General features: G+C 67.4%; 1 protein-coding gene across 2 annotated transcripts; it reads left to right on the top strand.

Annotated features, from left to right (window-relative positions):
* The first annotated feature begins 486 nt into the window (after window positions 1-486).
* STAT3 (signal transducer and activator of transcription 3) lies at window positions 487-16,197 on the top strand. Of its 2 annotated transcripts, none has more exons than XM_080565279.1 (24): window positions 487-639; window positions 6,352-6,498; window positions 7,029-7,173; window positions 7,325-7,423; window positions 7,721-7,816; window positions 7,908-7,989; window positions 8,420-8,514; window positions 8,707-8,858; window positions 9,333-9,491; window positions 9,615-9,707; window positions 10,344-10,403; window positions 10,655-10,684; window positions 10,817-10,910; window positions 10,997-11,044; window positions 11,325-11,408; window positions 11,653-11,751; window positions 11,925-12,060; window positions 12,286-12,338; window positions 12,430-12,524; window positions 12,811-12,950; window positions 13,286-13,498; window positions 13,777-13,819; window positions 14,119-14,231; window positions 14,344-16,197. In XM_080565279.1, exons 2-24 carry the CDS (start codon window positions 6,371-6,373, stop codon window positions 14,397-14,399), a joined length of 2,313 nt encoding a protein of 770 aa, XP_080421405.1. In that variant the 5' UTR covers window positions 487-639; window positions 6,352-6,370; the 3' UTR covers window positions 14,400-16,197. The 2 variants fall into 2 exon arrangements, with proteins under 2 accessions (XP_080421405.1, XP_080421404.1); XM_080565278.1 differs by having other exon boundaries at window positions 13,286-13,501.
* The last annotated feature ends 9,527 nt before the right edge of the window (window positions 16,198-25,724 follow it).

Here is a 25,724-nt window from a genome sequence, read left to right as displayed (position 1 = left end):
CTCACAGCGCCCGGGGCCGGGGGCACCCGTCCCACCGGGGGGGGGGGGCACCGGGCACCCCCTGCAGCCACCGAAAGCCCCTTGGGGAGCCCGGTCGGGGCAGCCAGGCCTCGTCGGGGCTCGGCTCCGCGCCCCCAGGCCTCGTGGCTCCGCCGCCCCGTGCGGGGTCGGTGCTATCCCGGTGCCCCGGGGGGGCCCCCCCGGTAAGGGCGCGGCCCCTTTAAGAGGCGGCGGCGGCGGCGGCGGGCCGCGCGCTGACGTCACGGCGCTGCCCGGAACTCAGCCGGGTTTCCCGCACGGCTTTTCCCGGCACCCGCCGCTCCCCCCCCCGCTCCTCCCTCCCTTCACCGCCCGGCGCCGCCCCGCGGCGGGAGGAGGCGCAGATCCGGGAACAGCCAGCGAGGGGCAGCCCCCCCCTCCCCCGCCGTGACGTCACCGCGGAGAAGACCGCGCGGATTGGCTCGCAGCAGCCCGTCCCTCGCGGGGCCGCGCGCTGCTATTGGCTGGCAGGGGCGTGACGCGAGGCGGGGGGGCGGGGCCTGGCGGGCGGCAGCGCCGGTGGCGTCACTCGGGGCAGGGAGCGGAGCGCGATCGTCGCCGGTACCGGGAGCCGCCGCCACGCCCCGGCCGGGCCCGACGGTGAGCGCGGGGCGGGGGGGGCCGGGCCAGGCCGGGGGGGGGGCGGGGAGCACCGGGGGGGAACCGGGAGGTACCGGAGGGAACCGGGGCGGTACGGGGGGGAACCGAGGGGGAACCGAGGGGGAACCGAAGGGAACTGGGAGGTACGGGGGGGAGCCGGGGCGGTACCGGGAGGAACCGGGAGGGAACCGGAGGGAACTGGGAGGTACCAAGGGATACCGGGGGGAACCGGGACCGCGGCTCCGGTGCCGGCCGCCGCGGGCGCGAGGTCCCCGTGCTGCCGAGCCCCCCTGGGCGCCGTGCCGGTGCTACCGGGGCTCTCCCACCCGCCCCGTCCCCGCCCGGTACCGGCTGCCCTCCGGTTGTCCCCGGTTGCCCGTTCCCCGTTGCGCCCCTGCAGTACCGGGGTAGGTTCGGGGAGCCCGGGGGGGTTTTAACGCGGCGCCCCGCTCTGACAGCCCCGGGGGGGGGAGATCCGGTAAGCACGGGGCAAATCCCGGGGGGGGGGGCGGGGGGGGGGACCGACCGGGACTGACCGGGGGCCCCCCAAGGCGACGGTTCCTCGGTTTGGGGACGGCACCGGGAGCGGCGGGGCAGCACCGGGGAGCGGCCGCCAGCCCCGGCTTCACAGCACCGGGGTTACCACCGGAGGGGGGCGGGGTGTTACCGGAGGGGGGGGGGGGGGGTGTTACCGGAGGCGGCCCCCGGGGCTGTCCCGGCCCCGAGCCGAGGGTCCCGCGGCCGCTCGTTGGGTTCGGGGTAAGGGAACGGCTTCGTGCCCCTCGTGGGGCCCGGGGCTGCGGCCGTGCCCCCCCCGGCTGGCGCTGCTCGGCCGTGTCCCACCGGGGGGCTTCGGCCGTGTCCCACCGGGGGGCTTCGGCCCCGGACCGGGCTTCGGCTCCGTGTCCGGCCCCGTGGGGAGCGGGACCGGAGCGGGGCGGCCGCCTCGTACCCCGGGGCGGCTCCGCACGGCCTCGTCCAGCGCTGCCGACCCCGGCAGGAGGAGGAAGATGAGGAGGAGGAGGAGGACGGGGCCCGCACGGGGAGCGCCCGCTGGGAGCAGAGGCGGGGGGGGGGTCCTGGGCCTGCGCCCCCCCCCCCCCCGGGGAGGCCGGGATGCCCTGGGTGGGCTCTCCGGGAGGGCCCTTCAGCGCCCCGGGGCGCCGCTGCCTGTGTGGGAGCACCGGGCCCCGCTCCGCACCCCGAAATCCCCGGGGGCGTCGCGGTGGCGGCCGTCACCGTGCGCCGTGGTCGGGGCTGCGGTTGGGAACGGGGGGGTTTGGGGAGCCCCACGCTGAGGCTGCCCCGAGCCCAACCCCCCCCAGCCCGCCGCTGCCACCCCCTTCCCCAAATCCCCCCCGGGGCTCCCTCTGGAAGCCCCCGCCGGCGGAGCAGAGCCGAGGAAAACTCCGAATTTTTACTCCAAATCCTTCCTTCGCAAAACGAGCCCTCGCCTGCCCGGAGCTGTCGCTTGGCTGCTTCGTTAATTAATTATTTTTTTTTTTAGCGTTCGTTAGCGGCTGCTGAGCCGCTCGAGGGGGTTTTTCGCCAGCCCCTCGGCCGCCGCTGCTCCTGTGGGACCTCGAGGCGCTGCCGGTGGGTGGGGGCCCGTGTCCGGAGCGCGCCGGTGCTCTCACCGCTGACCCCGTATTTTTTGGGGGGGCCTCCTCTCCGCTCACGCTGCCCGCGGGACCCCTGGAAGCAGCCGGGGGGGGGTCCCTGGGGACGCCCCCAGCCACCAGGCCGCAGAAGCAGACGTGAGGCCCCGCGGCACGGCGCGGCTCCCCGGCGCCCCGCACGGGTTACGGCCCCCCCGGGGGCTCCCGCCGCCGCCTCCCGAGCTCTGCCCTTGCCGGGGGGCCGACGAAAGCCGACCCTGAGCTCTCGGGCGATTTTTGGCAGCTTCGCGCCGGGCTCCGGCCGGTTCCTTTACCTCGGGGCCCGCGTGGCGCCGCGCTCGGGCTCCGCTCCAGCGACGAGCGGGATCGGGGAGGTCCCGGCCTCGGATCTTCAAATCTGCCCGAGGGAGGCTTCCCGCTGCCGGGGCCGGGCTGGAGAGAGGTCCCACGTCGGGCTTTGGGCGAAGGAGATGGCGTTTTCGGTAACGCCGCTGAGTCGGGCGGCGAGGGGGGGGGATCCCCGGGCCCTTTTTTCCTCGAGGACAGCCGCTGCCCCGCGGCACTGGAGGTGGCTGCTGCGCCGCAGGGGGAGCTCCCTTTCGGGAGGCCGCCGGCCGCTCCCTGATGTCCCCGGCCTCTCCTCCGTCCCCCCGATCAACTCCCGGCGGCGGAGCCATCCCGCTCGCCGTGAGCCCACGGTTTAATCGCATCCCGAGGCCGTTCCCAGCCCTCTCCCCCCGCAGCAGCGCCTGAAGGTTTCGCCGGCCCGGCCCCCCGTTGAGCTGGGGGGGGGCCGTAAAAACCCAGCACCGCCTCCCGCGCCTGCTCCTCGATCCCTCGAGGCCAGGACGGGGCTGAGAGGGAGCCCGCGGGGCTGCCCACGAGCACGGCTCCCGGCCGCCGCTGCTGCCCCGCTCCCCCGCGGGCCCAAATCCCCCCCGCGGCCGCTTTCCCTCGCGTTGCGTGCGCGGTCTGCGGGGACTTCCTCTGCTTCCTCGGCCGCCCGCGCGGCGAAGGGGCGCCTGCGGTGGGACGGGGCCGAGCCTTCGCCTCTCGCCGCACGCAACTTCTGTTTGGGCAGGGAGCGCCGTGCCTGCGCCCCCCCCCAGGCACCGCTGCCCCCAGGCTCTGCTCTGCTTCGGGGTTTTGGTCCTGGGCGTTTTGGGGCTCGAATTCAACCCCGCGGTGCCCGGGTCAGGGCTTCCCTGGGGGGATGCCCGCTGGATCAGGGAAACACAGGGCAGGAGGCGCTGGGTGCGGGTGGGTTGCGGGTTCCTGGCTCCTGCCGGCCGCGTGCTTTGTCGTTTTGTTTCCCCCCAGCACCAGGAGCAGCGAACGGGGGTGTCAGCCCCCTCCCCGCGCCGCTGCAGGCAGGCGGACGACCAGCAGGGAGCTGCGAAACGGGGCTTTCGCCGCCGGGTTCGGCAAGCAGCCGCGATGCAAAACCCAAACGTCCCTGGGGTTGCAAAGGCCCCGTTAAACGGAGCCGGGTCGTGCCCCGAGCGCGGGGGAGCTCTGCAGGCCGGGGGAGCTCTGCAGGCCGGGGGAGCTCCTGGCTCTCTCCAGGCTCCTGCCCCTGTCTCCTCCTCCCGCCCGTTGCTGCACCGAGCCCAGGCTGCGTTCACGTGGGGCTTCTCTGCAGCTGAACCTTGAACCCAGCCCCGTGGTGCGACGTCCTGCGGGCGTTGCCGCTGCCGGCCGGGCTGCGTGGTGCCCGGGGAGGCGTAGAAACCCTCATAGCCCCTCGCCAGGTGCCTGCCGTCTCCCCGCGTCTCAGCCCAGGACAATATCCCCTTTTTCCTCCTCTTATAAAAAAAAAAAACTCGCGAAAAACGTAGGGAAAGGCGGTGTGCAGCAGACACCCGGAAAGCTGGCATTGATTTCGGCCGGCGGTGATCAGAGCCCCTTGGAGAACCCGATAATTGAGCCCAGCTCGATTAGCAGCCTCTCTGGGACGGGAGAGGACGCGGTGGCACGGAGCCGTGACGAAGCCGCAGGCGCGGGCAGCGTCCCTCGTGTCCCCCGCGCTGCCAGAGACGTGCACGAGCGCGCACGGCCGCGCGCCCGGAGCTTGCGGGGGGGTAAGCTAAGGGGGTGGACGCGTTGAGGCTTCGCTCGTTTCTTTATTTCCTAATAAAAACCCACCCGGCGGTGCCCCCCGGGGCCGGCTGCTTTGCCTCCTCCTGTTCCCAGCCCGTCCTGGAGCCGGGAGGATGGGGCTCAACGCCGATTTCCTCCCACCCGCCTCCTCCCCGAGCACGACGGTGGTGCCGCGGCCGCAGCTCCGCTTCTCCCCCCTCCCGGCCGCCTTGCTGCCCCCGTGCCCCTCGGGTAAGGCTCCCTGCGACTTCCTGGGCCGCGGCACGGCCCCTCGGCCGCCCGCCAGCTGACGTGGCGCTCGCCGGGGGTGGCCGGGGCAGAAAACCGAGCGGCTTCCCGCGGGGAAGCGGCCGCCCGGCGCCTTCGCTTCCCGAGCGCGCCGGCCTCGCCGTCCCCTCCTCAGGGTTCGCTTCGGTTTCCAGCGAAGCGGCGGGCTCGAAATTTGCTCCTTCCTTGTTTCTGTCGCTTCCCGGCAGTCCCCGCCTTCCGCGCTTACTGTAAGCCCCGCAGCTCCTTCCCTGCCCCGCCGGAGCAGGCGCAGGACGGCCGGAGGGCGTGTGCCAGGGACGGGCACCGGGTCACAGCCCCGCACCTCTCGCTGGCCACCTCCATGCCCGACACCCCTCCTCTTCTCCCCGGCAAGAAGGTAGGAAAGCTCTGGTGCCTCTCTCCGGGAGGAAGTTTGGCTGAAGGCAGCGTTTGGGGAAATGGGTTTTGTTTGGTTTGGTTTGTTTTTTTTTTGCAAGGAAACCCAAGCGAGGCTCCGGGCCTGCCCGAGCTTGTACAAGTCCTCCGGGTTTGCACAACCCCGAAATCGAGTGGGGGAGGCGAGGGCGCAGCTCTGCGCCCTGGGCCCCCTGCTCCGACCTCAGCTATTTCGGGTTAATCTCCTGGCACGGGGTGCAAAGGCAGGGGGGCAGGACCTGGGCTTTCTCCAGCTCCCCGGCAGCAGCAGGACCTGCCTCGCCTGCTCGTTTTCGGCCGGATTTCACGCCAAGACCCCGGAGCCGGCGCGGTGCCGCTGCGTGCCGAGCAGCCCGGTGCCCCGGTGCGTCTTCCCCGTGTGGCCTGGGCTCCCGGGGACAGGGCAGGTTCGGCGCTCGGCGCACAAACACGGCCGGTGCCAGCAGGGCTTCCCCACCCCCCCACCCCGCCCCCAAAACACGCACTTTTTTGCTCACTTATGCCCTCGCCGGCGCTGTGGTTTGGGTCTGTGGTTCCGCCTCTTCTCGACGCAGGGCCCTGTGCCGGTGACGACAGCGGCGCCTGCACCCGGAGCCGGGGGCGCTCGGTCCCCGGGGGCTCGGTGGGGACGAGGAGGGGGGCATCGGGGCTGGGACCCCGGGGGCTCAGCGGGGACGAGGAGGGGGGCATTGGGGCTGGGACCCCGGGGGCTCGGCGGGGACGAGGAGGGGGGCATCGGGGCTGGCAGCTCCAGCTCAGCGGAGGGGAGAGCCAGAGCTCCCCACGCTGCGGTGCCGAATGCTCGCTTCGCCATCTCGACCTTGCCAGTTCTGCCCCGGTGTGCGAGCTGCGTTCCCCACGTGGCCAAAGGGGTGATGGCCGGGGGCTGCGTGCGGTGCCCGAGCCCCCCCTCCCGCCCCCCCCAGGCGCCAGACGTCAGCCGCCGGGATGAGCAGAAAGCCGTCCCGGTGCTCAGCGCGCGGGGAGCTGCGGCTTCCACGGCAAGCTGCTGCGTTGTGCTGCGCTCCCTGCCGAGACGGAGCCGCGCCGGTGCGCTCGTGGGTCCTTAGGGCGGGGGGGAAAACCGTCTGGCCGTGGTCCTGCCTCGCTGGGTGCCGAGGACAGGCAGGGAGCCCCCTCCTGCTCGTGCCTGGGGTCACCGCAGAGCCCCTTGCCTCAGCCCCTCGGGCATATGGCCGGTCCCAGCCGTCTCTTTTAGCTCTTCTCCGTTCCCCTCGGGGCCGTGCAGGGTTTCCCGCAGGCTGAGGGGGGGCCGTGCTGACCCGACCCACCCCCTGTCCCCCCCCAGGTCTCCGGAGCCGGCCAGGATGGCGCAGTGGAACCAGCTGCAGCAGCTCGACACGCGCTACCTGGAGCAGCTCCACCAGCTCTACAGCGACAGCTTCCCCATGGAGCTGCGGCAGTTCCTGGCCCCGTGGATTGAGAGCCAGGACTGGTAAGGCGCCGCCGAGCTCTGCTGTACGGACTGTGCTCGGGACACCCGCCTGGGTGCTGGCGGGTGCCGGGGAGCCCCGGGGGAGCTCTGCCAGCTCCCCTTGGCGTGGCCGGGCTGCTTTTCCTCCCCGAGATGCCCGTGGCACAAAAGGGAGCGGGATTCTGCATGGGTGGTATCAGACCTCAAGCCAGGGGAGGTCCAAAGCAGGGCTGTCCCCACCCAGGGCTGGTTTCCCTCGCCCTCTGTTGCGAACGAGGATGAAATGGAGCCGCAAGCTCCCGCGTCCCCTCCGGAGGCCATGGGGGACCGGTGCGGTGCTGGGGCGTGCTGTCCGTGCGCGAATCCGGGACGCCTCCAGCACCCTGCGGTCGCTTGGCTCAATTTATTGGTGCCGAGCAAACGTGAGCCTGCTCTGGCTGCCGTCCCGGCATGGGTTAGGGATGTTAAACCCCGCGGGGGGGCACTGGGCGCTGCCGTGCCCCTGCCCCCAGGGCACCGGGACTCGCCGTTCGTTCTCCCCCCCCGCGCAGGGCGTACGCCGCCAACAAGGAGTCGCACGCCACGCTGGTGTTCCACAACCTGCTGGGGGAGATCGACCAGCAGTACAGCCGCTTCCTGCAGGAGTCCAACGTCCTGTACCAGCACAACCTGCGGCGCATCAAGCAGTTCCTGCAGGTGAGGCGGGAGCTCCCCGTTCGGTTTTCCCTCGGGCGCGGGTGCCCGGCGGCTCCCCGGGCACAGCTCGCAAACCTTCTGTTCGCGAGCGTGCGGGGACGCCGGGAGCTGGGTTTTGGAGGCTAACGTTGAGGATCTGACCGGTTTACAGAGCAGGTATCTGGAGAAGCCGATGGAAATAGCTCGCATCGTGGCTCGCTGCCTCTGGGAAGAGTCCCGGCTCCTGCAGACAGCTGCCACCGCAGCCCAGGTAAGGGGCTCGGGTGTCCTGGGGCCACCATCCTGCCGCCCGCCCCGCGGCGCTGGGCAGGTTCCCGTTGCCCCTGGGAAGCTCCAGCCCGAAGCCCCCCCGCTCGCTGCCTTCAGCAGTGGTGGTGCAGAGGGGTGGGCGGGCTGCCGGGAAGGGCGCCCGACCCCTGCTCTCCGGGCTGCCTCCTGGGCGCTCCGCCCCTGGCTTTTTTAGTGAGGGGACAAAGACCCTCCCTGCAGAACCTTGTCCCATTGGGTCACGGCCCCTTTCTAACACCCCCCCTTGTCCCCTCCGCAGCAAGGAGGGCAGGCGACGCATCCGACAGCAGCCGTGGTGACAGAAAAGCAGCAGATGCTGGAGCAGCACCTGCAGGATGTGAGGAAGAGGGTGCAGGTAAGGGTGCTGCCCGGACACCGCCTCCTCTCCCCGCAGCACCGCCGGGATCGAGTGCCTGGAGCAAATTCCTGCCTCTCTCGCCTTGCAGGATCTGGAGCAGAAGATGAAAGTGGTGGAGAATCTCCAGGATGACTTTGATTTTAACTACAAGACTTTGAAAAGCCAAGGGGGTAATGGAAGCTCGTTAGCATCTGGCGAAGCCGAAATGTGTTCCTGCAAGGAACATCGCTGGGGGGCATGTTCCAGCCCTTCCTGCCTCCTCCCCAGGCCTGGGGGGTGTTTTAAGCTCCGGGCATTTGCATGTTAATTGGAGAGAGCTTGGGTTTTGTTTCTGTCCCTGATATAGCCTCTGGGGGAGCTGAACCAGAGCTCTGTCCCCAAGGGAGAATGGCTGCGGGGAGGTGGTAGCGCTGCTGGGTGTGCAGGAATGCCAGCCAGGTGCTCGGAGGCAGTGCTGGCAGCAGGAGCTCGCTGCTAAAATACAGACACCTTTCTGAGTGCCTGCTCCTTCGCAGCCAGCCGTGAAGTCTTTTCTTTGTGTGACGTTTGGGGGGGCAGGAGGAGCGTGCTCGGCTGAAGCGCTGTCTCCTCTTCACGCAGACATGCAGGATCTGAACGGGAACAATCAGTCGGTGACGCGGCAGAAGATGCAGCAGCTGGAGCAGATGCTCACCGCGCTGGACCAGATGCGAAGGGTACGTCGTGCCCCTGGCCCTCCAGATCCCCCGGGGCACGGAAGTGCCTTTGTCTGGGACGTGGGTTTGGGGTTTGTGCATGGAGCAGCCCTGGAAATACGGCCTTGGGCAACTTCGCGTCTCGTGAGTGTGAAACTTGCAGGTTTTGGGGGGTGTCAGAGGGAGCTGAAGGTCTGCTTTCCTTTTTGACAGGGTATCGTAAGCGAGCTGGCTGGCCTGCTGTCAGCCATGGAGTACGTGCAGAAGATGCTGGCAGACGAGGAGCTGGCAGACTGGAAGAGACGGCAGCAAATTGCTTGCATCGGTGGCCCACCAAATATCTGCTTAGACCGGCTTGAGAACTGGTAAGAGAGCCGCCTGGGGCTTGTGTCGGTCCCCAGGGAGGCAGCGGTCGCGTGGAAATAAGCTCTGCCTCCGGCAGTGTCCTGCCAAAGTGGTCACTGATGCCCCCAGGCACAGAGGTAATCACCGCTCGGTGATCCTGATAGCACGGGGCTGGTGAGCCACAGGCTTGTGGGGGGGTTCGGGTGTAAGGAGTCCCCAGCCCAGCACCGCTGTTTGTGAGCCCTTGGCTGCTGCGCCCCTTGAGCGTGGCGCAGGCGGGCTTCTTTCGTGGTGCACAGCCTAAAAAAAATGCCCTGAGCCAGGAGCTGCAGGCACGTTCTGTTCTCTGCCGCTTCGGTACGGCGAGCGGCCTCTCGTGCACGAGCAAGGGAAGAGGAGGGCTCCGTAGGTCGGGGCTGTGCAGGGCTCTGTAGGCTGGGGCTGTGCAGGTGCTCGGCACCCGGAGCTAACGCTGGTTCTTCCTGCTCCCCTAGGATAACCTCTCTCGCCGAATCGCAGCTACAGACCCGGCAGCAGATCAAGAAGCTGGAAGAGCTGCAACAGAAAGTGTCCTACAAGGGCGACCCCATCGTCCAGCACCGGCCCATGCTGGAGGAGCGGATCGTGGAGCTCTTCAGGAACCTGATGAAAAGGTGCCGGGGGCTGGGAGGGAGCCCGGGGCAGCTCCTCGGTCGCGGGCAGCGCGTTGAGGAGCGAGCACCGGGCGCGCCGGGAGGGCGCTGAGCTTTGACGGCGCTTCTTGTCGTCTCCTACAGCGCCTTCGTGGTGGAGAGGCAGCCCTGCATGCCCATGCATCCCGACCGGCCCCTGGTCATCAAAACCGGCGTGCAGTTTACCACCAAAGTCAGGTCGGTCGCCGGCTCCGTGCTGCAGGAGGGGGACAGGAGCCGTGCAGGGACAATTTGGGGGCTCTCTCCCGGGGATGCTGCTGCAGACCCAGCCTCCCTGGAGGGGAGCTGGAGGGAGCCCCTGGAAGGGCTCCCTGCAGGCTGGTGCCGCTGGAGCGCAGCCTGGGTGACTCAGGGCAGGGACCGTGGCTGCTGGCCGGGGCTGTGCCGCGTTCCTGGAGGCAGGCAGGGTTCTGGTAAATCCCGCTGCGGGGGCGGCCGGCGGGAAGCGTCAGCACACCCCGGCCAGATGCCTCCCATCTGGCCTGCGTCCCTCTGCAGGGAGCCCCTGCAGTGACACCTCGAGCTTCTTCTCCACCCCTCCGTGCCCCTCTTTGGCACGAGGCAGCCTCTGGCCGCAGGGCAGCACAGATGGGGTTTGCTCGGGGCAAAATCTGCCTGATGTGGGCAGCCAGCAGCCAGAACAAGCCCTCTTTGGGGGGCTTAGGGGAGCAGCAGTCCCCTTTTGGGGGCGGGTGTCGGGGTGACGTGCCACAGCCCTGTGTGCAGAGGGGTTTAGGGGTGCCAGAGGAGCCGGGCGGTGCCGCGTCCTGCTGGGCTTCGGATGTTGATGCTCGCGCTCTGCTCGCTCCGCAGGTTGTTGGTGAAGTTTCCAGAGCTGAATTACCAGCTGAAAATCAAAGTCTGCATCGACAAGTGAGTCCTGTGCTCTCACCCTGGAAGCGCTGCGTGGAGGTTTTGGGGTCGGACGTGTTCCTGCACTTAGGGCCAGCGTGGCCCCAAGTAGAAGGGGAAGGCGCAGGGTGGCCGTGGGTCCCCGAGATCCGTTCCCAAGTTGTGGGGACAGCCTGGGGGGGTCGTGGGACTCGATGCCGTGCCGCTGTCCCCCACCCCACCAGTGCAGGAAGGCTGTGGCCGTGACGGCTTGTCTCTCTTCCCTTTCCTAGGGACTCTGGTGATGTCGCAGCACTGCGGGGGTAAGCGCAATGGTTTCTCTTTTTTTTTTTCTTCCTTTCTTGCTTGCTTCTGCTTTTAACCTTGGCAAATGTCCTACCGCACGTTCGCCCCGAGGAGGCCGCCAGCCACGCTGTGTCTTTTCCTCTTTTGAGGTCCCGGAAGTTTAACATCCTGGGGACAAACACCAAGGTCATGAACATGGAGGAGTCCAACAACGGCAGCCTCTCGGCGGAGTTCAAGCACCTGGTAGGTGCCGCGAGCCCCCGGGGCTGCTCCTGCCGGGGCCGTGTTGCCCTCGTGGCGATGCTTCAGCCTCTTCCTTCCCTCCGCAGACCCTGCGGGAGCAGCGGTGTGGGAACGGAGGCAGAGCCAACTGCGATGTAAGTTGTTTTTTTTTTGGGGGGGGGTCCTGGCAAGGAGAGCCCTTTGCCGGCAGCTCTGCGCAGGGCAGCCGGAGCCATCGCTGCATCTCCTTCCCTGCGTCTCCTCCCAGTTAAACCACGGGGGAAGCAGGGATTGCCCCAGGGGGGTGTCCGTGGCACCCCCTGGCACGTTGGCAGCTGCCAGCCCAGCCCTGCCCGCCCGGACCCCATCAGCACCGTGCCTCGGGCTGAGGGCAGGTGTCTCCCCTGGGCTCACCGTGTCCTCCTCCCCCCCCAGGCCTCGCTGATTGTGACCGAGGAGCTGCACCTCATCACCTTCGAGACGGAGGTGTATCACCAGGGGCTGAAGATCGACCTGGAGGTGAGCCGTGGGGTAGCTGCACGGCTGTGGGCCGTGCCTCGCTGCGGAGGAGCAGCTCGGGGCGCCCTCTGCTCTCTCAGAAGTGAAGCCCAGGAGGCAGATCTGCAGCCCGAGGGCTTTCTGGAGCTGTGCCCCGCTCTGCTGGATGTGTCCGGGCTGGGGAGGCTGGCTGGGAAGGGAGCACGGAGCTCAGGTCGCGGGTCGGTGAGACGTCCCAGCCCGTGGTCGCGTCTTCTCTTTGCAGACCCACTCGCTGCCCGTGGTGGTCATCTCGAACATCTGCCAGATGCCCAATGCCTGGGCGTCCATCCTGTGGTACAACATGCTGACCAACAACCCCAAGGTAGGGCCCAGCAGCGCGCGGCGGCTGCCGGAGGAGCGGGGCTTGCTTCGGGCCACAGCATCCTGGCTGGCAGGCAGAAAAACTGCTCAGCCCCATCAGCAGGGCTGGCTCCAGGACCCGGCCCTGCTCCTGCCCCTTCGTCCTGCTCAGGGGCTGCGTGTTCCCTCCCGCAGAACGTCAACTTCTTCACCAAGCCCCCCATCGGGACGTGGGACCAGGTGGCGGAGGTGCTGAGCTGGCAGTTCTCCTCCACCACCAAGCGAGGCCTCAGCATCGAGCAGCTGACGACGCTGGCAGAAAAACTTCTCGGTAACCTGCCGTGGGCGTCCTGCCTCTCGCTGCCACCCCTCCTGGCTGCTCCCTGCCTGTAAAAACGCGGTGCAGCGGCAAGATCAGGGTGTCTGGGAAGGAAGCTGTCAATTTTAGCTGCTTGGTTTTCCCCCCCCATACACCGTAAAGCTTTCAGTTGCTGTCTGGAAATGGTAATTTTGGGAGTGGCAACCAAAAATTGACGCTCCTGTTCTTCTCTGCCAGGGCCAGGCGTGAATTACTCGGGCTGTCAGATCACCTGGGCCAAGTTCTGCAAGGTGCGAGTCCCTCTTCCCCCCCCCGGTGCCTCCGCTTGGCCGCCTCCCCCCCTCCGAGCTGTCCTCCCAGCCTCTCTGCTCTCTTCCGCAGGAGAACATGGCTGGCAAAGGCTTCTCGTTTTGGGTCTGGCTGGACAACATCATTGACCTGGTGAAGAAATACATCCTGGCGCTGTGGAACGAAGGGTGAGCCTCAGCCAGCGTCGATCCGGTCACCTGCGGCTGGGGACCCCTGAGTCCTGTCCCGTTGGAGGGGGGGGTTCAGGGGCAGGCCGGCTTTCCTGGGCTGCCTTTTCTGTCCGAGCCCTGTCGGCTGGTTCAGGGCGAAAACCCCTGGGAATCCCCAAACCGTCCCCTAAATGTCGGTGGCTCTGCTGGCGGCTGCTGCCCGTGCGGAGAACCGGCAGGATTCAAGCCCTGGGACACCTTCCCCGGTGCCCTGACCCCCCCCCGCCTTGCTCCCTGCCCCCAGGTACATCATGGGCTTCATCAGCAAGGAGCGGGAGCGAGCCATCCTGAGCACCAAGCCTCCGGGCACCTTCCTGCTGCGCTTCAGCGAGAGCAGCAAGGAGGGCGGCATCACCTTCACCTGGGTGGAGAAGGACATCAGCGGTACGTCGTCCCGGGCGCGCCGCTCCCCCCCCACCTCCAGAAGGGGCTCGGGGCCCCCCGATGAGACATTTTCCCTTGTCCTCGTCCCGCTGGGCCCTCTCCCTGGTTAATTGTTTGAGCCCGGGTGCCCTTTCCGCTGCTTTCTGCGTCCTGGGTGCCCCCGGCCGCGTGGAGCCGTTTCCCGTGGCACTGAAACCGCCGTGCGGGTCTGTCCTGCCCCCGCCGGGTGCCTCCCCAGGCTGCTCCGTCCCGTCCCCGGGGTGTTTGAGGAAAGTCCCTGCCTTCTCCCGAGGAGCGCAGGTGTCGTGCCCTGCGTCTGAAGCCTCCTTGTACAGGGAAAACCCAGATCCAGTCCGTGGAGCCTTACACCAAGCAGCAGCTGAACAGCATGTCGTTCGCCGAGATCATCATGGGCTACAAGATCATGGACGCCACCAACATCCTGGTGTCCCCCCTGGTGTACCTGTACCCGGACATCCCCAAGGAGGAGGCGTTCGGGAAGTACTGCCGCTCCGAGAGCCAGGAGCACTCGGAAGCTACCGACTCAGGTAGTCGTTGACTTTCCGCGTCTCAGCGTGGCTCCTGCCCGCTTTCGGACGGGTCGCGGGGTGGCTGCAGGGACGGCACCGTGGTGGAAGAGCCCTCTCCAGCAGGGGGATGCCGTGGTGGTTACGGGAGGGTCCGGGGACCCTGCGGGGTCTGGGGAGGGTCCGGGGACCCTGCGGGGTCCGGGCAGTGCCTGGGGGCTGCCTGCAGGGCTGTGCCCCTCTGGGGACAGGAGTTGTTCCTCCGGCAGCTGGTGACGAGGCTGCTCTCTCCCCTGCAGGTGCTGCTCCCTATCTAAAGACCAAGTTCATCTGTGTCACCCCGTAAGTGTTCCCGGGGGTGTCTCTAAACCCATTCAGCCTTGGCTGGGGGGGGTTCTTTCTCACAGCTGCTTTGCCCCGGGTGCCTTGGGGCTCCCTGCCTGCGAAGGGGGAGAGCGCAGCGGTGCTGAGCCAGGCTCCCGAAGCCCGTTCTCCCCCTCCGGGGGCCCCTTTCCTCCCCGAGAGCGCCCAGCCCGGCTGCACTGCGCCCTGGGGCCCTCAGGGGGAGGGCAGGGGGTGTCGGAGAGCTCCGGCCAGGCCCTGACTCGGGTGGTTTCTTCGCTTTCCCCTCCCTCTGCCAGCACCTCCTTCAGCAACACCATCGACCTGCCCATGTCCCCGCGCACCCTGGACTCACTCATGCAGTTCGGCAACAGCAGCGAGGGGGCCGAGGCCAACGCGGGCGGCCAGTTCGGTGAGCCTGGGGGGGGGACCCAGCACCCGGGGGCAGCCTGGCGGCGGCTGGAGCCTTGAGGGATCAGGATGCGGCCCCCCGTAACCCCCCCCCTTGCCTTTGCTTCCCCCAGAGTCGCTGACCTTCGACATGGAGCTGACCCCGGAGTGCGCTTCTTCGCCGATGTGACGTGCTGCCCCCTGCTCGCGGGGCCCCCCCGGCTCGGGCTGCCCGGCTCCCCGTCGTCCCCCGGCCTCACCCCGTTAGGTCTCGTCTGCTCTGGGCCTTTTCTCGGGAGGAGCTGGGGGCCGTGATCCCTGCCACCGCCTCCTCCTTTGACCCGCCCGAACACCCCCCTCTCGGCGGTGGTGCTGGCTGTCGCCTCTTTTGGGGGGGGGGGGTCGAACCTTTTTTCTATTTCCTTCCGTACCAGTTTTTTTTTTTTTTATCCTTGTTTTGCTCATTCAAGTGCCTCTCAGCCTCCAATCGCAGCCTCGGTTCTTACCAACGCTTCCGCAGCCCCTGCCGTGCTGCTGAACGCTGCCCCCCCCCCCGACCGCCGGCGCCCAAAACCCCGCGGCCATCCCGCGAGCCTGGATTCTCCTCCGCGGGGCTGAGAGGGCACCAGCCAGCCCTAATCTCCTCCGGGGGTCACCCGCTGCGCCACAGGTCCCCCCCCAGAAGCCCCCCCGGGAGCTGGCGGAGGGGGCTCGCCCCTGCGCCTCCCGCTGGCCCCAGGACCCGCGAGCGGCTCCGCGCTGAACCCAATTGTCCGTCCCCGTCCTCGGGGGCTCTGCCGGGAGCAGGGAGCTTCGGTAGCTGCCCGTGCTGGCCGCTGCCCTTCTGCTGTGGGCAGAAGGACGCGGTGAGATGCGGCAGCCCCGGGCACGGCCGCTTTCCCTGCTGGGCAGAGCCCCCTGGGGAACGGGGGCGAAGTGTCCCAGCACCGCGAGCGCGCAGCGATTGCATCTCGGGTCTCTTTTGGGACCAGCGGTGCGTGGCCGGGCTCGGCCCTCTCCCCTCCGACGTGGCTCGTGGTGGCCCGCGCAGGGGGCTTGCAGCTCCTCGGGGGCTTGGTGCGGCACCGAGGCCGGGGTCGGCTGTGGCTGTGATGCTAGGAGGTGGCGAGGGTTGGAGGGAGCGGGGCGGATGAAGGGGAGGAGGCTGCTGGGGGCCGTAGGAAGGCGATGCTGCAGCTCCAGGAGGGTTGGAGAAGCTGCTCTGTGCCCCCCCAGCCTGGGGCAGCCCTCCTGCCCTTCCCGGGCACAGGCTTTTTGGTTCAGCCCCGGTCTGAACGAGATGCTGGTGGGCAAGGAGATGCGGGGAGAGGCAGCGTGAGAGCAGCTGGGAGCCCCTTTTGGTACCGGGGGCTGCGGGGTGGCACGGGGGTGCGTGCACTTCGGGGCAGAGCGGTGGGACCCAGAGGTGCTGGCACCAGCAGAGACGTCTTAGTGGGGGCAGCAGCATGGGGGTGTGCAGGTCTTGGCAGGGGGGGGAGAGATGCTCAGCTGTCCGTACCCATGGCCATGCTGTGGGGCAGGGGGGCTCTGCATGGTGGCTTCGGGGCACGGCTCTGGCTTTTCTACCCCGTAGCAGTGCCGGGGTGCCCGCACAGCCCTCCTGCCCCCCCGGGCCGTGCTGGTCGGGATCAGGCAGGGAGCCAGAGGGCAGTGTCGTGGGCAGGGCAGGATCCGTCCCGCGCCCCGGGAAAGGGGGAAGAGGGCTGCGGAGTTGGTCGTGGCCCCCCTCGGGGCCAGGACGGTGGCCCTCGGGGCCAGGACGGTGGCCCTTTGGAGTCGGTAGGTGCTCAGAGGGGACGAGGGGGGATGCCCGTTGCTTGTCCCCGTGCTGGCGCGTAGCTGCCTCCAGCTGCAGTCACCGTAGCCCTGGGCAACTTTCAATACTGTAAAAAATTTTATTTTTTTGTATATTGTATTGCTGTATCTACAGGCTTTAACTTTCTCCAAAATAAAAGGCTCTGAAGCGACCGGCTCTCCCGCGCATCTCGGAACTCGTGGTCCTTGAGCCGCTTCCCAGGGTGGGCGCAGCACTGGCGGGGAGGCTGCGGGTGGAAGGGATGGGGTTGGGGGCCCCCCCCAGCCCCCTTTTTGCAAGGTTTTTAGCCCAAGGCGGCTGCGTCGGGGCCCTGCAGCGCTGCAGCGCGGGCCTGCCCTGCCCTCTCGTGGGGAGGTGCCGGAGCCTGCAGCGAGCGCTGCTGCGCCGGGGAGCTGCAGCCCTGGGGGGGGGGATTTATGGGGCTGGGGGTTGTAGGGCTGGGCTGAGCCCCCCCAGTCTCCTGCAGGGCTTCCCCCTGGAGCTGCTGCACCTCTGCCCATGTCCCCTGCACAGCAGGAGGGTGGGGGCAGCGGCGGGATGGATGCGGGGCTGGGGCGAGACCAAGAGGGAGAGATCACTGCTGCGTCGGGGCGGGATTAGCGGGGGATTTTCATGCAGGTCACGCGCAATAAATCCCCCGATCCCCTCTGCCCTGCGCTCCCCTGAGGTGCTGGAGGGGCCCTGGAGCTGCCCCCCCCCTGCAGCATCCCGCTCCCATCTGGGCTATGCAGGGGCAGGCGTGAGCCCCGCTGTGGGCCCCTAAGGACCCCCCTTGTCCCCTCCATGTCACCATGCAGCCCCCCCAGTTTGGGGTCGCAGAGCCCATTCCTGGCACCTGCTGCAGCCCAGCTGGCCCATACGGGATCGCCCAGCCCCGCTCTCCTTCCCCCTCCGTTCCCAGCTGCGGGATGGGGCGGAAAACCCCAGAAGAGGGAATTTTCTCCCTGATATGCAAACCCCGGGCTCACCCCAACCGTTGGGGGTCAGGAACGCAGCGTCCCGTCCCGTCCCGCAGCAGATAAGGGAGCTCTTATCTCCATGCGCCCACATGCCCCGCTGCATCCCTGCCTCAACCTGCTCCGCTCCGCTTCGTTAGCCCCGGGGCCCGGCCCCTTGAGTAACGCGGGTTAATTGGCTGCGTTAATTGGCTGCCAATCTGATTGCAATCGTTGCTGTTGTGAACGCTCCAGTTGGCAGAGCGCTTGGCGAGTGCGGCGGCCTGATTTGCAGCACGAGGCGGCCGCCGGAGCTCCCTGGCCCCGTAGCGGGCATCCCCTGCCCTGCCTCTGCCACGGGGCCAGACCCCAGGAAAGTCGCAGGACGGGGCAGCGTCAGCACGAAGCCACGAGGCAGTGTGCAATTTGGGGTCCGGCAGGGCTTGCTGCAGCCCCAGGGCTTGGGGTTTTGGGGAGAACCCGGCAAACCTCAGCTTGGAGGGTGCTCTCGTCGCTTTGGGGTCAGCCTGGTCCCCAAAACCACCCCGGGGTTTGGCTGGCCTGGGCTCTGTCCTGCTGTCCCCTGGAAGCATTGGGGTGGGCTGTGGGGTGTGGGGTTGTTTGTGGCTCCGAAAGGAGGTCACTGGAGCGGCTTTGCTCCCCTCCAGCCCCCGGCCGCGCAGCGGGGAGGGAGCGGGGACGGCGTCTGGGTCGAACACGCGGCAAGGGATTAGGGGTTTCCAAATGCGGATAAGCTGCTTGGGCTGCAGACGCTCGCGTGACAGCGACAGGGGTGGCCCCGTGGGGATGGGCGGCCACCTGCCAGGGCAGCCCTGCGCTGCGGGGACCCGCAGCAAGCGGCCGTGGGCACAGCGGAGCCGGCAGCTCCCGCGGGGTCCTGGCTGCAGCCGTGCCTCCGCCTTGCTCCAGGAGGTCCCCGCCGTGCTGGGGTGGGGACCGGGATTTGGGGTGCTCTTGTAGTGCCATCGCTGCCTGTCCCCGTGCTCCTTTGCTGTCCCCAGGCTGTTTCACACGGCGCTCAAGCCCGCAGGCAGCACCGCGTGGCAGGGACATCGGGGCGATAGGGCTGTTTCTGGGGGACACTGCATCCCCTCTCTGCACCCCAAAGGGTTTCCGTGCCCAGCCAGGCCGTGCCCACCCCACACTGGGCTGGAGGAGGCTGGTGGCCGGGAACGGCAGCCCCTGAGCACCGAGCTCTGCATCCCCCCAGCCCCAGGACGGTCTGAATGCCTTCAGCACTGAGCACCGGGCTGCTCTGGGGTGCCAGCACCAGGGTGCTATGGGGTGCCAGCACCGGCCCCGCCGTGCCCTCTGCAGCGTTGCCCAGGGGTGCCAAGCTCCTGCGTGAGCCCGGAGCGAGCAGAAGGGCACGTGCAGGGCCGCTGGGCCGTGCACCTCCGCTCCCTGACTGCTGTTGCAATGACCCCGGCGGCTCCAATGAGGCAGGAAAACCACAGGCCTGCCCCTCGCCCAGCCCGGCCTCGGGGCAGCTGCCCCAGCGGGGCTCCTGCTCCTCTGGCCGATGGAGCCGGCCTCCCTTTTTGGCCTCCCCTTTCGCCCTCCCGGAGGACCCCATCCCCGTGCCCCCGGGGGTGCCGTTGGGGTTTTCCAAAATGCCGCAGGTTCGGATTGCAAAGCCAGGGGCATCTCCAGCGGGCTGAGGGACAGCCCGAGCTGCTCCCCCCGGGCACCGCGCTCCTCCCTGGCACGCAGGCTGCTTGCACGGGGCGCCGTGTGCCCGAGCACGGGGCGGGCAGGGACATTTGCCCCTGGCTCTGTGCACAGCTCGCTGCTCGGCCCCAGCTCCCCCCCATCCTCCCGTGTCCCCCTCGCCAAGACTTGCGCTGCCCGTGCCCACCGCGGAGCCTGCGGCCCTGCAAAGCTCGGCGAGGCTTTCTGCACAAGCGAAACGCCCCGTACCTGCTGCTCTGCAAAGGGGGAGAGGCTCTGCAGTCTCCTCCGTCCTTTTTCTCTGCCGGCCACCGAGGTGAAACCTGAAGTGAGGACGGGGACGCGGCTCCGGCCGCCCATCTGAGCTCCCTCCCCGCCGCCAGCTCGACGCACAAGGGCGGCTTTGTGCTGAGCTGCCGAGCGCGAGCCCCGGCCGCCCGAGCCAAGCGCCATCCCTGCCTCCTCAACCTCCTAAAGCAACAGGCAAACATTGCATCACGCTCAAACTTTAATACGCAGCAGAGCAGAGCCAAGCAAGGTCTCGGCGGCGGCGGCGGCGCCCGCTGCCAGGTGTGGCAGAGGTCAGAGCCGGGCGCAGCGCGGTCCCCAAATGCCACCGCGTGCGGCCATCCCTCTGCGCGCCTGTCGGCTGGGCAGGGGGCTGCGAGCTGGTCCCTGAGCGTGGGGGACCCCCGAGCTGCTCCTGGTGCTTCGCCCACCCCGGGCTCCCACCGCAGCCCCCCCAGAGTGGGTGCCGGTCCCGTGGGCTGTGTCCCCGTCCCCATCCCGCTGCCCCGCGAGGATGAGCGGGATCTGGGCTTGTCCCCAGTGCTGCTCCTCCAGTTCCAGCTACTGCAGGGACACCACTGGGTCCCTGGGGAAGGGGGGCGGGGGGGGCTTGGGGCTGCTCTTGCTTTCGGGTTCCTGCTTTTTGCTGCTTTTCTTGCTTCCGCCTCGGCCCCGGTTCCCGTTCCTGCAGCCTGGCCTGAACCCAACTGTGCTCGGCCCGGGTGCATCCCTCACCGGGTGCATCCCGCACCGGGTGCATCCCACACCGGGTGCGTCCCACACCAGGTGCATCCCACACTGGGTGCATCCCGCACTGGGTGCATCCTGCACTGGGTGCATCCCACACCGGGTGCATCCCGCACCAGGGACCCCCGGCTCCATGAGGCCTCACTGCAGGCTGGGGAGGCGACGCTGAACTGGGCTGACCCGCGGCAGCAGCGTGTTTATGGCAGGAGCCGGCCGAGCCCGAGCCGTTTCTGTGGCAACCTGGGGAGCGCGGGGATGCGCGGCGGCACCGGTGCGAGGTGGGGGCCGAGCGCTCCCGCTGAGCCCCCGCTCCCGACACCCCCGGCCAGATGCTCCTGCCCTCGGTGCCGGCTGGGCCGTGGGTGCTGGATGGGACCCCTGCGTGCAGCAGCATTTATGGGGCTGGTGGAGGGCTCCTGGTGGCGTTGCGGACCCCGTGCTGGCTGTTATTTCTCTGTGTTTTTCCGTGAGCAGAAAGCTGGCTGTTTTTTTTTTTTGTTTTTCCCAGCTGGATGAACGATGCGAGGGAACAAAGAGCTCCTGCCCGGGCTTCAAAGCTTCCTGGCTGCTGAGCCTGAGCGTTCGCTAGGGTTGCTTTCAGCTGAATCTGGGAGGATGGAAGCAGAGGTTTCCTGTGGAAATTCCCCCTTGGACCGAATGCCCTTCCAGGTATTCCACTGCAGCAGCTCCTCCAAGGTGCCCCGGGCCCCCTGCTCTCCTCCCCGCACGGCAGCTCCGTGCTCCCAGCTCCATCCCCTGCTCTCCACCAGCAGCTCGTGGCCTCCATCCCTTGTCCATCCCCGGCGTTTTGCCTCCAACCAGATCTTCCTGCACGTCTCCCAGCCATGGTGGCCGGCAGGATGCGGCTCCCGGAGTGGCCACGGCAGAAATAAACCCAACCGGCTCCCAGCACCGACCCCGCTGCGTCAGGCTCCAGTCCCTGGGGACAACCATGCCCTGGGCCACCAGGCTGCGCCCAGCGGCCACCCTGTCTTTGGCAGCACTGAGTGTATCCCCCTGCTCCCCAGAGGATGATTTATGGCTCAGTTTAGTTAAATCTGGAGGCCTGAGAGATGTTCCATGCCCGGGACATGCTGTCCTCTGGCATCTTCCTCCAGCACAGCCGGGGTCGGGGCAGCAAAAAGTCCAAGCCAGCAGGGCGAAGCCAGCAGCAGCTCTTGGTGCCCTTGCTGCCCCGTTTGCAGATTTGGGTTCGTCCCCATCCTCCGTGCCCACCCGTGCCCTGCTGAGCCCGTTCCCCGTCCCACCCCAGGGCTGCGGAGGTGCCCAGCTCCCCCGTGCTCTGCGGCGGGGAAATCGCTGCCGAGGGCAGCTGGCACGGGCTGGATGGGAAGAACCTCAAAGGATGACTAAGTCGGCGCTGCAGGAAATGGCCCCTTCCCAAGTGCGTGTGTGCGTGAGGAGGCCCGAAAGAAATGAGAGCAGCCCGCAGGCTTCGCCCGCCGGAGCGGCCCCCGGTGCCGCAGCGGGGTCCGGCGGACCCCGAGCGCAGCGCGCGGGGAGCTTTGGGACCATGGGAGCTGGGTGGGTGCACGGGGAGAAACGGCGAGGAGGGGGCTGCCGGCAATCGGTGGCACCGGGTCCCCGGGTCCCCGGGTCCTGCTGCACGGTGCAGGGGGCTGGGAGGAATCAGCTCTGACTCAGGGCTGGGGCGTGGGGACAGGACCGAGAGCGGTTCCAGTGCCGGGAAATCCGCACGGGGTGGGAAATGCCTGGGGCTCGCGGGGCACCGCGGGGTTCAGCCCCACTGCGGGGTTCTGCCTGCAGGTGGGTGCAGCTGGAGCAGCAGCACCCGGGGCAGCAGCACCCAAAGCAGCAGCACCCAGGGCAGCAGCACCCAGGGCAGCAGCACCCATAGCAGCAGCACCCGGGCACCGTGCCGGCAGCAGCGGGACCCCACGGTGCCAGCGCAGCCTCCCCGCGGCTGCGCCCTCGCCGAGCATTTTTAACCGAGGATGTTGGAGTGGGAAAGCACAAAGCTGTGACTAATTTGGGGATTCATCTGTTTTTCGTTACCCGGGCTGGATTATCACAGTGTATTTTTCTGGACTTAACGTCTATCTGGGACCGGGTGGGAGCCCCGGCGGAGACGAGGCCGCGCTCCTGGGTGAATCCTCCCGACGAGCACCGGGGTGCTGAGCAGGGGCTCAGCCTGCAGCTGCCCCAGTCGATGGCTTTTGTGCTTGAGAACATGAAGCCCTGTGCCATGCACATCCCTCGAGTGGCGCCGAGGGCTGCAGAGGAGCCTTGCTTACAAAACGTGCTGGGAGGGCTTTTGGGGAAGAGAGGGAAGGGCAGCAACCAGCCCCCTCGGGACCTCTCCAGCAGCTGCCTAAATAAATGCTTCCAGTCCTGAAAAATAATTAAGACCCTCGAGATACCACTTAGAGGAGAAGGCCGCTGCGCTTGTGCTCCTCACGCTCGTGCTCCAAACAGAGGAGGCAGGAGAGGCAATTTTCTAGGAAATCAATTATGAAGCCCCGTGCTCCCTCTCTCCCCTGAATGCGCAGCATCACCCGGCATCCTGTTGAGCTCATCCGAGATGACAAAGCGCTCGGCCCCGGCTCAGCCTGGACACCGTTTACCTCCCAGATGCTTTTTGAGGCTTCCCGAGGGCCGTTGTGAGAGGTGCCGGGTGCTTTGCTGCACGGGGAGGGCTGGACACGACCTCCCCGGCCCTCTCCAAGGCGCCGCTGTGCCCTGCGCCATTGGGGATGCCGAAGCTCGGCCCCAGCACTACCTCTCCCGTCCGTGGGGTCTCACTGCCTGGCTCCCGGCCCCAAATGGCAGAGGTGGGAGCTGAGGGCTGGCCTCACGCCCCAGGAGCCTCCCCTGCTGTTTGCAGGATCCGTCCTGCCGGGATGGGTCCTGGAGAGCCTCCACCAGCGCAGCCGCAGGGCCGGGCTGGGGCCGCCCTCTCGCAACGCGCGGTGTGCCCGGTCCTGTCCTCCCTCCACAAAGGAAAATTTCCCTCCTGTAACATTTTTGCCAGCCAGCTCAGAGTTTTCCCTGGGATTTGCTCTCATGTGATTTGATTCCATTGCCCTTTTGGGATAGAGGAACTCCGCTTTCTCTCGCTTTCTCTCCCATCGTTAATGTCTTCCTTTTTTTTTTCCCTACTAAAAAGGGGTGGAAGAGGTCAGAGGAGAGCGAACACACAGAGGTTCGCGTTCATCTCCCGGCCTTTCCATGTGCCTCGTGCCCTTCCTGAGGACCAGGAGCTGCTGCCCCAGGGCCCGTCCCTCGCTGGCGGTGCTGACGACCTTGATTTTCTCGGCCGGAGCAGCCAGTGCCTGGCTGACAGCGCTGGGAGGTTTCATGGGCCAGGGATTGTGAAAGCCGTTTGTCCGTGTGATGCAACTCGTGGAGTGGGAGCTTTCCTAGTAAAGGCGGAGAGGGCAGGGAGTGCAAGCCTTCAGCTGATTTCTTCTCTTTTCCTTTGTCTTGGTGGAAAAAAAAGTCCGTCTGCGGCTCACCGGGCTCCCGGCTCACCTCCCCGCGACGTCTGGAGCACAGTGGGAGCGCTGGGGAAGGCGGCCAGGGCTGGCTGGCAGCAGCTCAGCAGCGATGTGTCAGCCCCGGGTGCAGGAGGTGCCTCCCCAGCGTACCCGAGCAGGCAAGGAAACACTTCAGGGTGAGCTGGGAGCACCCGGCGCTGCTGGCACTTGTCCCCCCCAGGCTGTAGCGTTAATTTTGGGATGCTTTGGGGACGTTGCAGGGGGTAATGAGCCAAAAAGCAGCATTTTGCAGCTGGTTTTGGATGGAGCAGGTGCTGGGGTGGTGCCTGCTCGCTCTGCAGACGTTTATTTCTTGGATATTTTGGATGCTGCGAGTTGGGACTGGAGATGGGCTGCGGCTGGGGGTGTCAGCGTCAGCAGGAAAACCCAGCCCCAGGGCCTGGGGGCCGTGGAGGCCAGGGGAAGGCCGTGCCTTTGCTCACCAAAGCTGTGGCTGCAGGAAAAGAGAGTCCAGAGCATCCCACTGTGTTCCTGCTCCCACTGCTGCACTCCTTGGAAAGCAAGAGAAAGGCTTAAGTACAAAAGCAACAGACAAAAAAAAAATAATAATGCAGAGGTGAGAACACGGGGCCGTGCTCCTACATGATCGCAGAGCGATTTGCAATTGCTGGCTCATTAACCAGGCTGGTAACGATCCTGCCCCAGCACTCCCACCACCGGAGCAAGGCGAGCAGAGCCCTTCTCTCCCGGCTTCCCTGCGGTGGCCGGTGCTGTGCCGGCCGGGCGCAGCCCTGAGCGCCGCGCTGAAGTTCCCTCCAGAGTTTTTTCAGGCCGCAGAAGATTAACCGGTAACGAAAGTGAAAGCCCAGGAGATCCCATGAGGCTGGCGAGAGCGCTCAAGCAGAAACGAGCACGGCACGTATTGCTTCCTGCCCCGCCACCGCTGTGCCGCGCAGCAGCCTGCCCTGCTGCCGGGGTGCCCCGTCGCCCTTGGGTGCCCTGTCGCCCTTGGGTGCCCCATCGCCCTCGGGTGCCCCGTCGCCCTGGGTGCCTCATTTCCCCCGTTGCCTGTCCCCTGCCCTTGCTCCCATCCTCCTTGTCCCACTGGGTGCAAGAGGTTGCGGCAGGGCTGGGGACCTGCTGCCGGCCATGGTGCGGAGCTCCTCCAGCCGTGCCCGCGGTCCTCGTGGTGCCAGCCCCTGGGATTTGCAGCAGGAGAGGGCACTGCCATCCCAACGGGGTGGGCGAGCTCATTTCACGTGGTGGGCCTGGTGCAATCGCCCCGTACTGCAGCAGCGAGGAGAGGACGCTGGGCACCGTGTCCTGGCAGAGCGGGTGCTCGGCGGGTGCTGAGAAACCCCGCAGACGCTGCCACGCAGGGCTGGCCTCCGGTCCTGCAGCAGCCCCAGCCTCGGCCACTGCCCAAACCCAGCCGTGCTCTGCCGGGAGCTGCAGCTGCGGTGGCACTTGGGGACCGTGCCGTCCTCGTCAGTGCTGCGTTTTGGGTTGCTTCTGTCTCCGGAGCTCCCCGGGCTGGCACAGCCACAGCTTTCCCTGCCGCCCAAGCAGCCCCGGCCCCGCGCTCCTGGCACGGGGCAGCCCTCACGTGCTTGTCGCTGATTTACCAGAAATAAGGAAGTCTGCATAGCCAGTGGGATTTGGGGTGCTGGAGTTACTCATCCTGCATCTCAGCGGCGATTTCCTTTCTCACGTGCAAACCCTGCCACGGCCTCCCCGGCCCTCAAGGAGACCTGCCGGGGAGAGGCTCCGCGCGAGCAGGAAGCAGCCCAGGCCTGCAGGCAGAGGAGCACGGAGAAACCAGGCAGAAACCCTTCTTGGGGCAAAAGGCAGCGTCCCCAGATCCGCCGCAGCCCCAAAACCAGCAGGATGCAGCGCGGAGGGGCCAGCTGGCACTGGCGGAGGGGAGAAGAGCCTGTCCTGCGGGCAGGGGTGGCGGCGAGGGGGATGCTGGAGCCCAGTGCCCGGTGCTGCTGGGGGCTCCCCCGTTACGTGCCGGTGTTGGAGCAGATCCCCCAGTACAAGCATCCCGTGCCTGCTGCCAGATCCCACTGCTGGTGCAGGCCGGAGCCCATGCTCGGTACCGTTTTGGGCTCCCCCCCTGCCCAGCACCATTCCCCGTACTGTTTGGGGCTCCCCTTGTACCCGGTGCCAATGCCCGAGGCTGGTTTTTTCTCCCCCTGTGGCCAGAACTAAAGCTCGCAGCTCCTTTGGTGCTGGTGCCACCGCCCAGTGCCCGGCGCTGTGCTGGTGCTGGCCCTGGTGCCAGTGTCTGTGCTGGTGCCCAGTGCTGGTGCCAGCACCCGGTGCCGCTGCCAATACTCAGAGCCTGGTGCCAGTGCCGGGTACCGGTGCCAGTGCTCGGTGCCCAGTGCCTGTACCCGGTACCAGTGCCAGTGCCCAGTACGGCTGCTAGTCCCCAGTGCCTGGTACCAGTACTGGTGATACTGATGCCCAGATGCGGGTGCCCAGTGCCAGTGCCAACACCCAGTGCCCACTGCCCGAACCTGGTACCAGTA

Source organism: Anser brachyrhynchus (assembly GCF_964034855.1).
Source record: "Anser brachyrhynchus genome assembly, chromosome: 22".
Lineage (NCBI taxonomy): Eukaryota > Metazoa > Chordata > Aves > Anseriformes > Anatidae > Anser > Anser brachyrhynchus.
The sequence above is the reverse complement of the archived record's forward strand: the minus strand, read 5'-3'. Positions and strand labels throughout refer to the sequence as shown.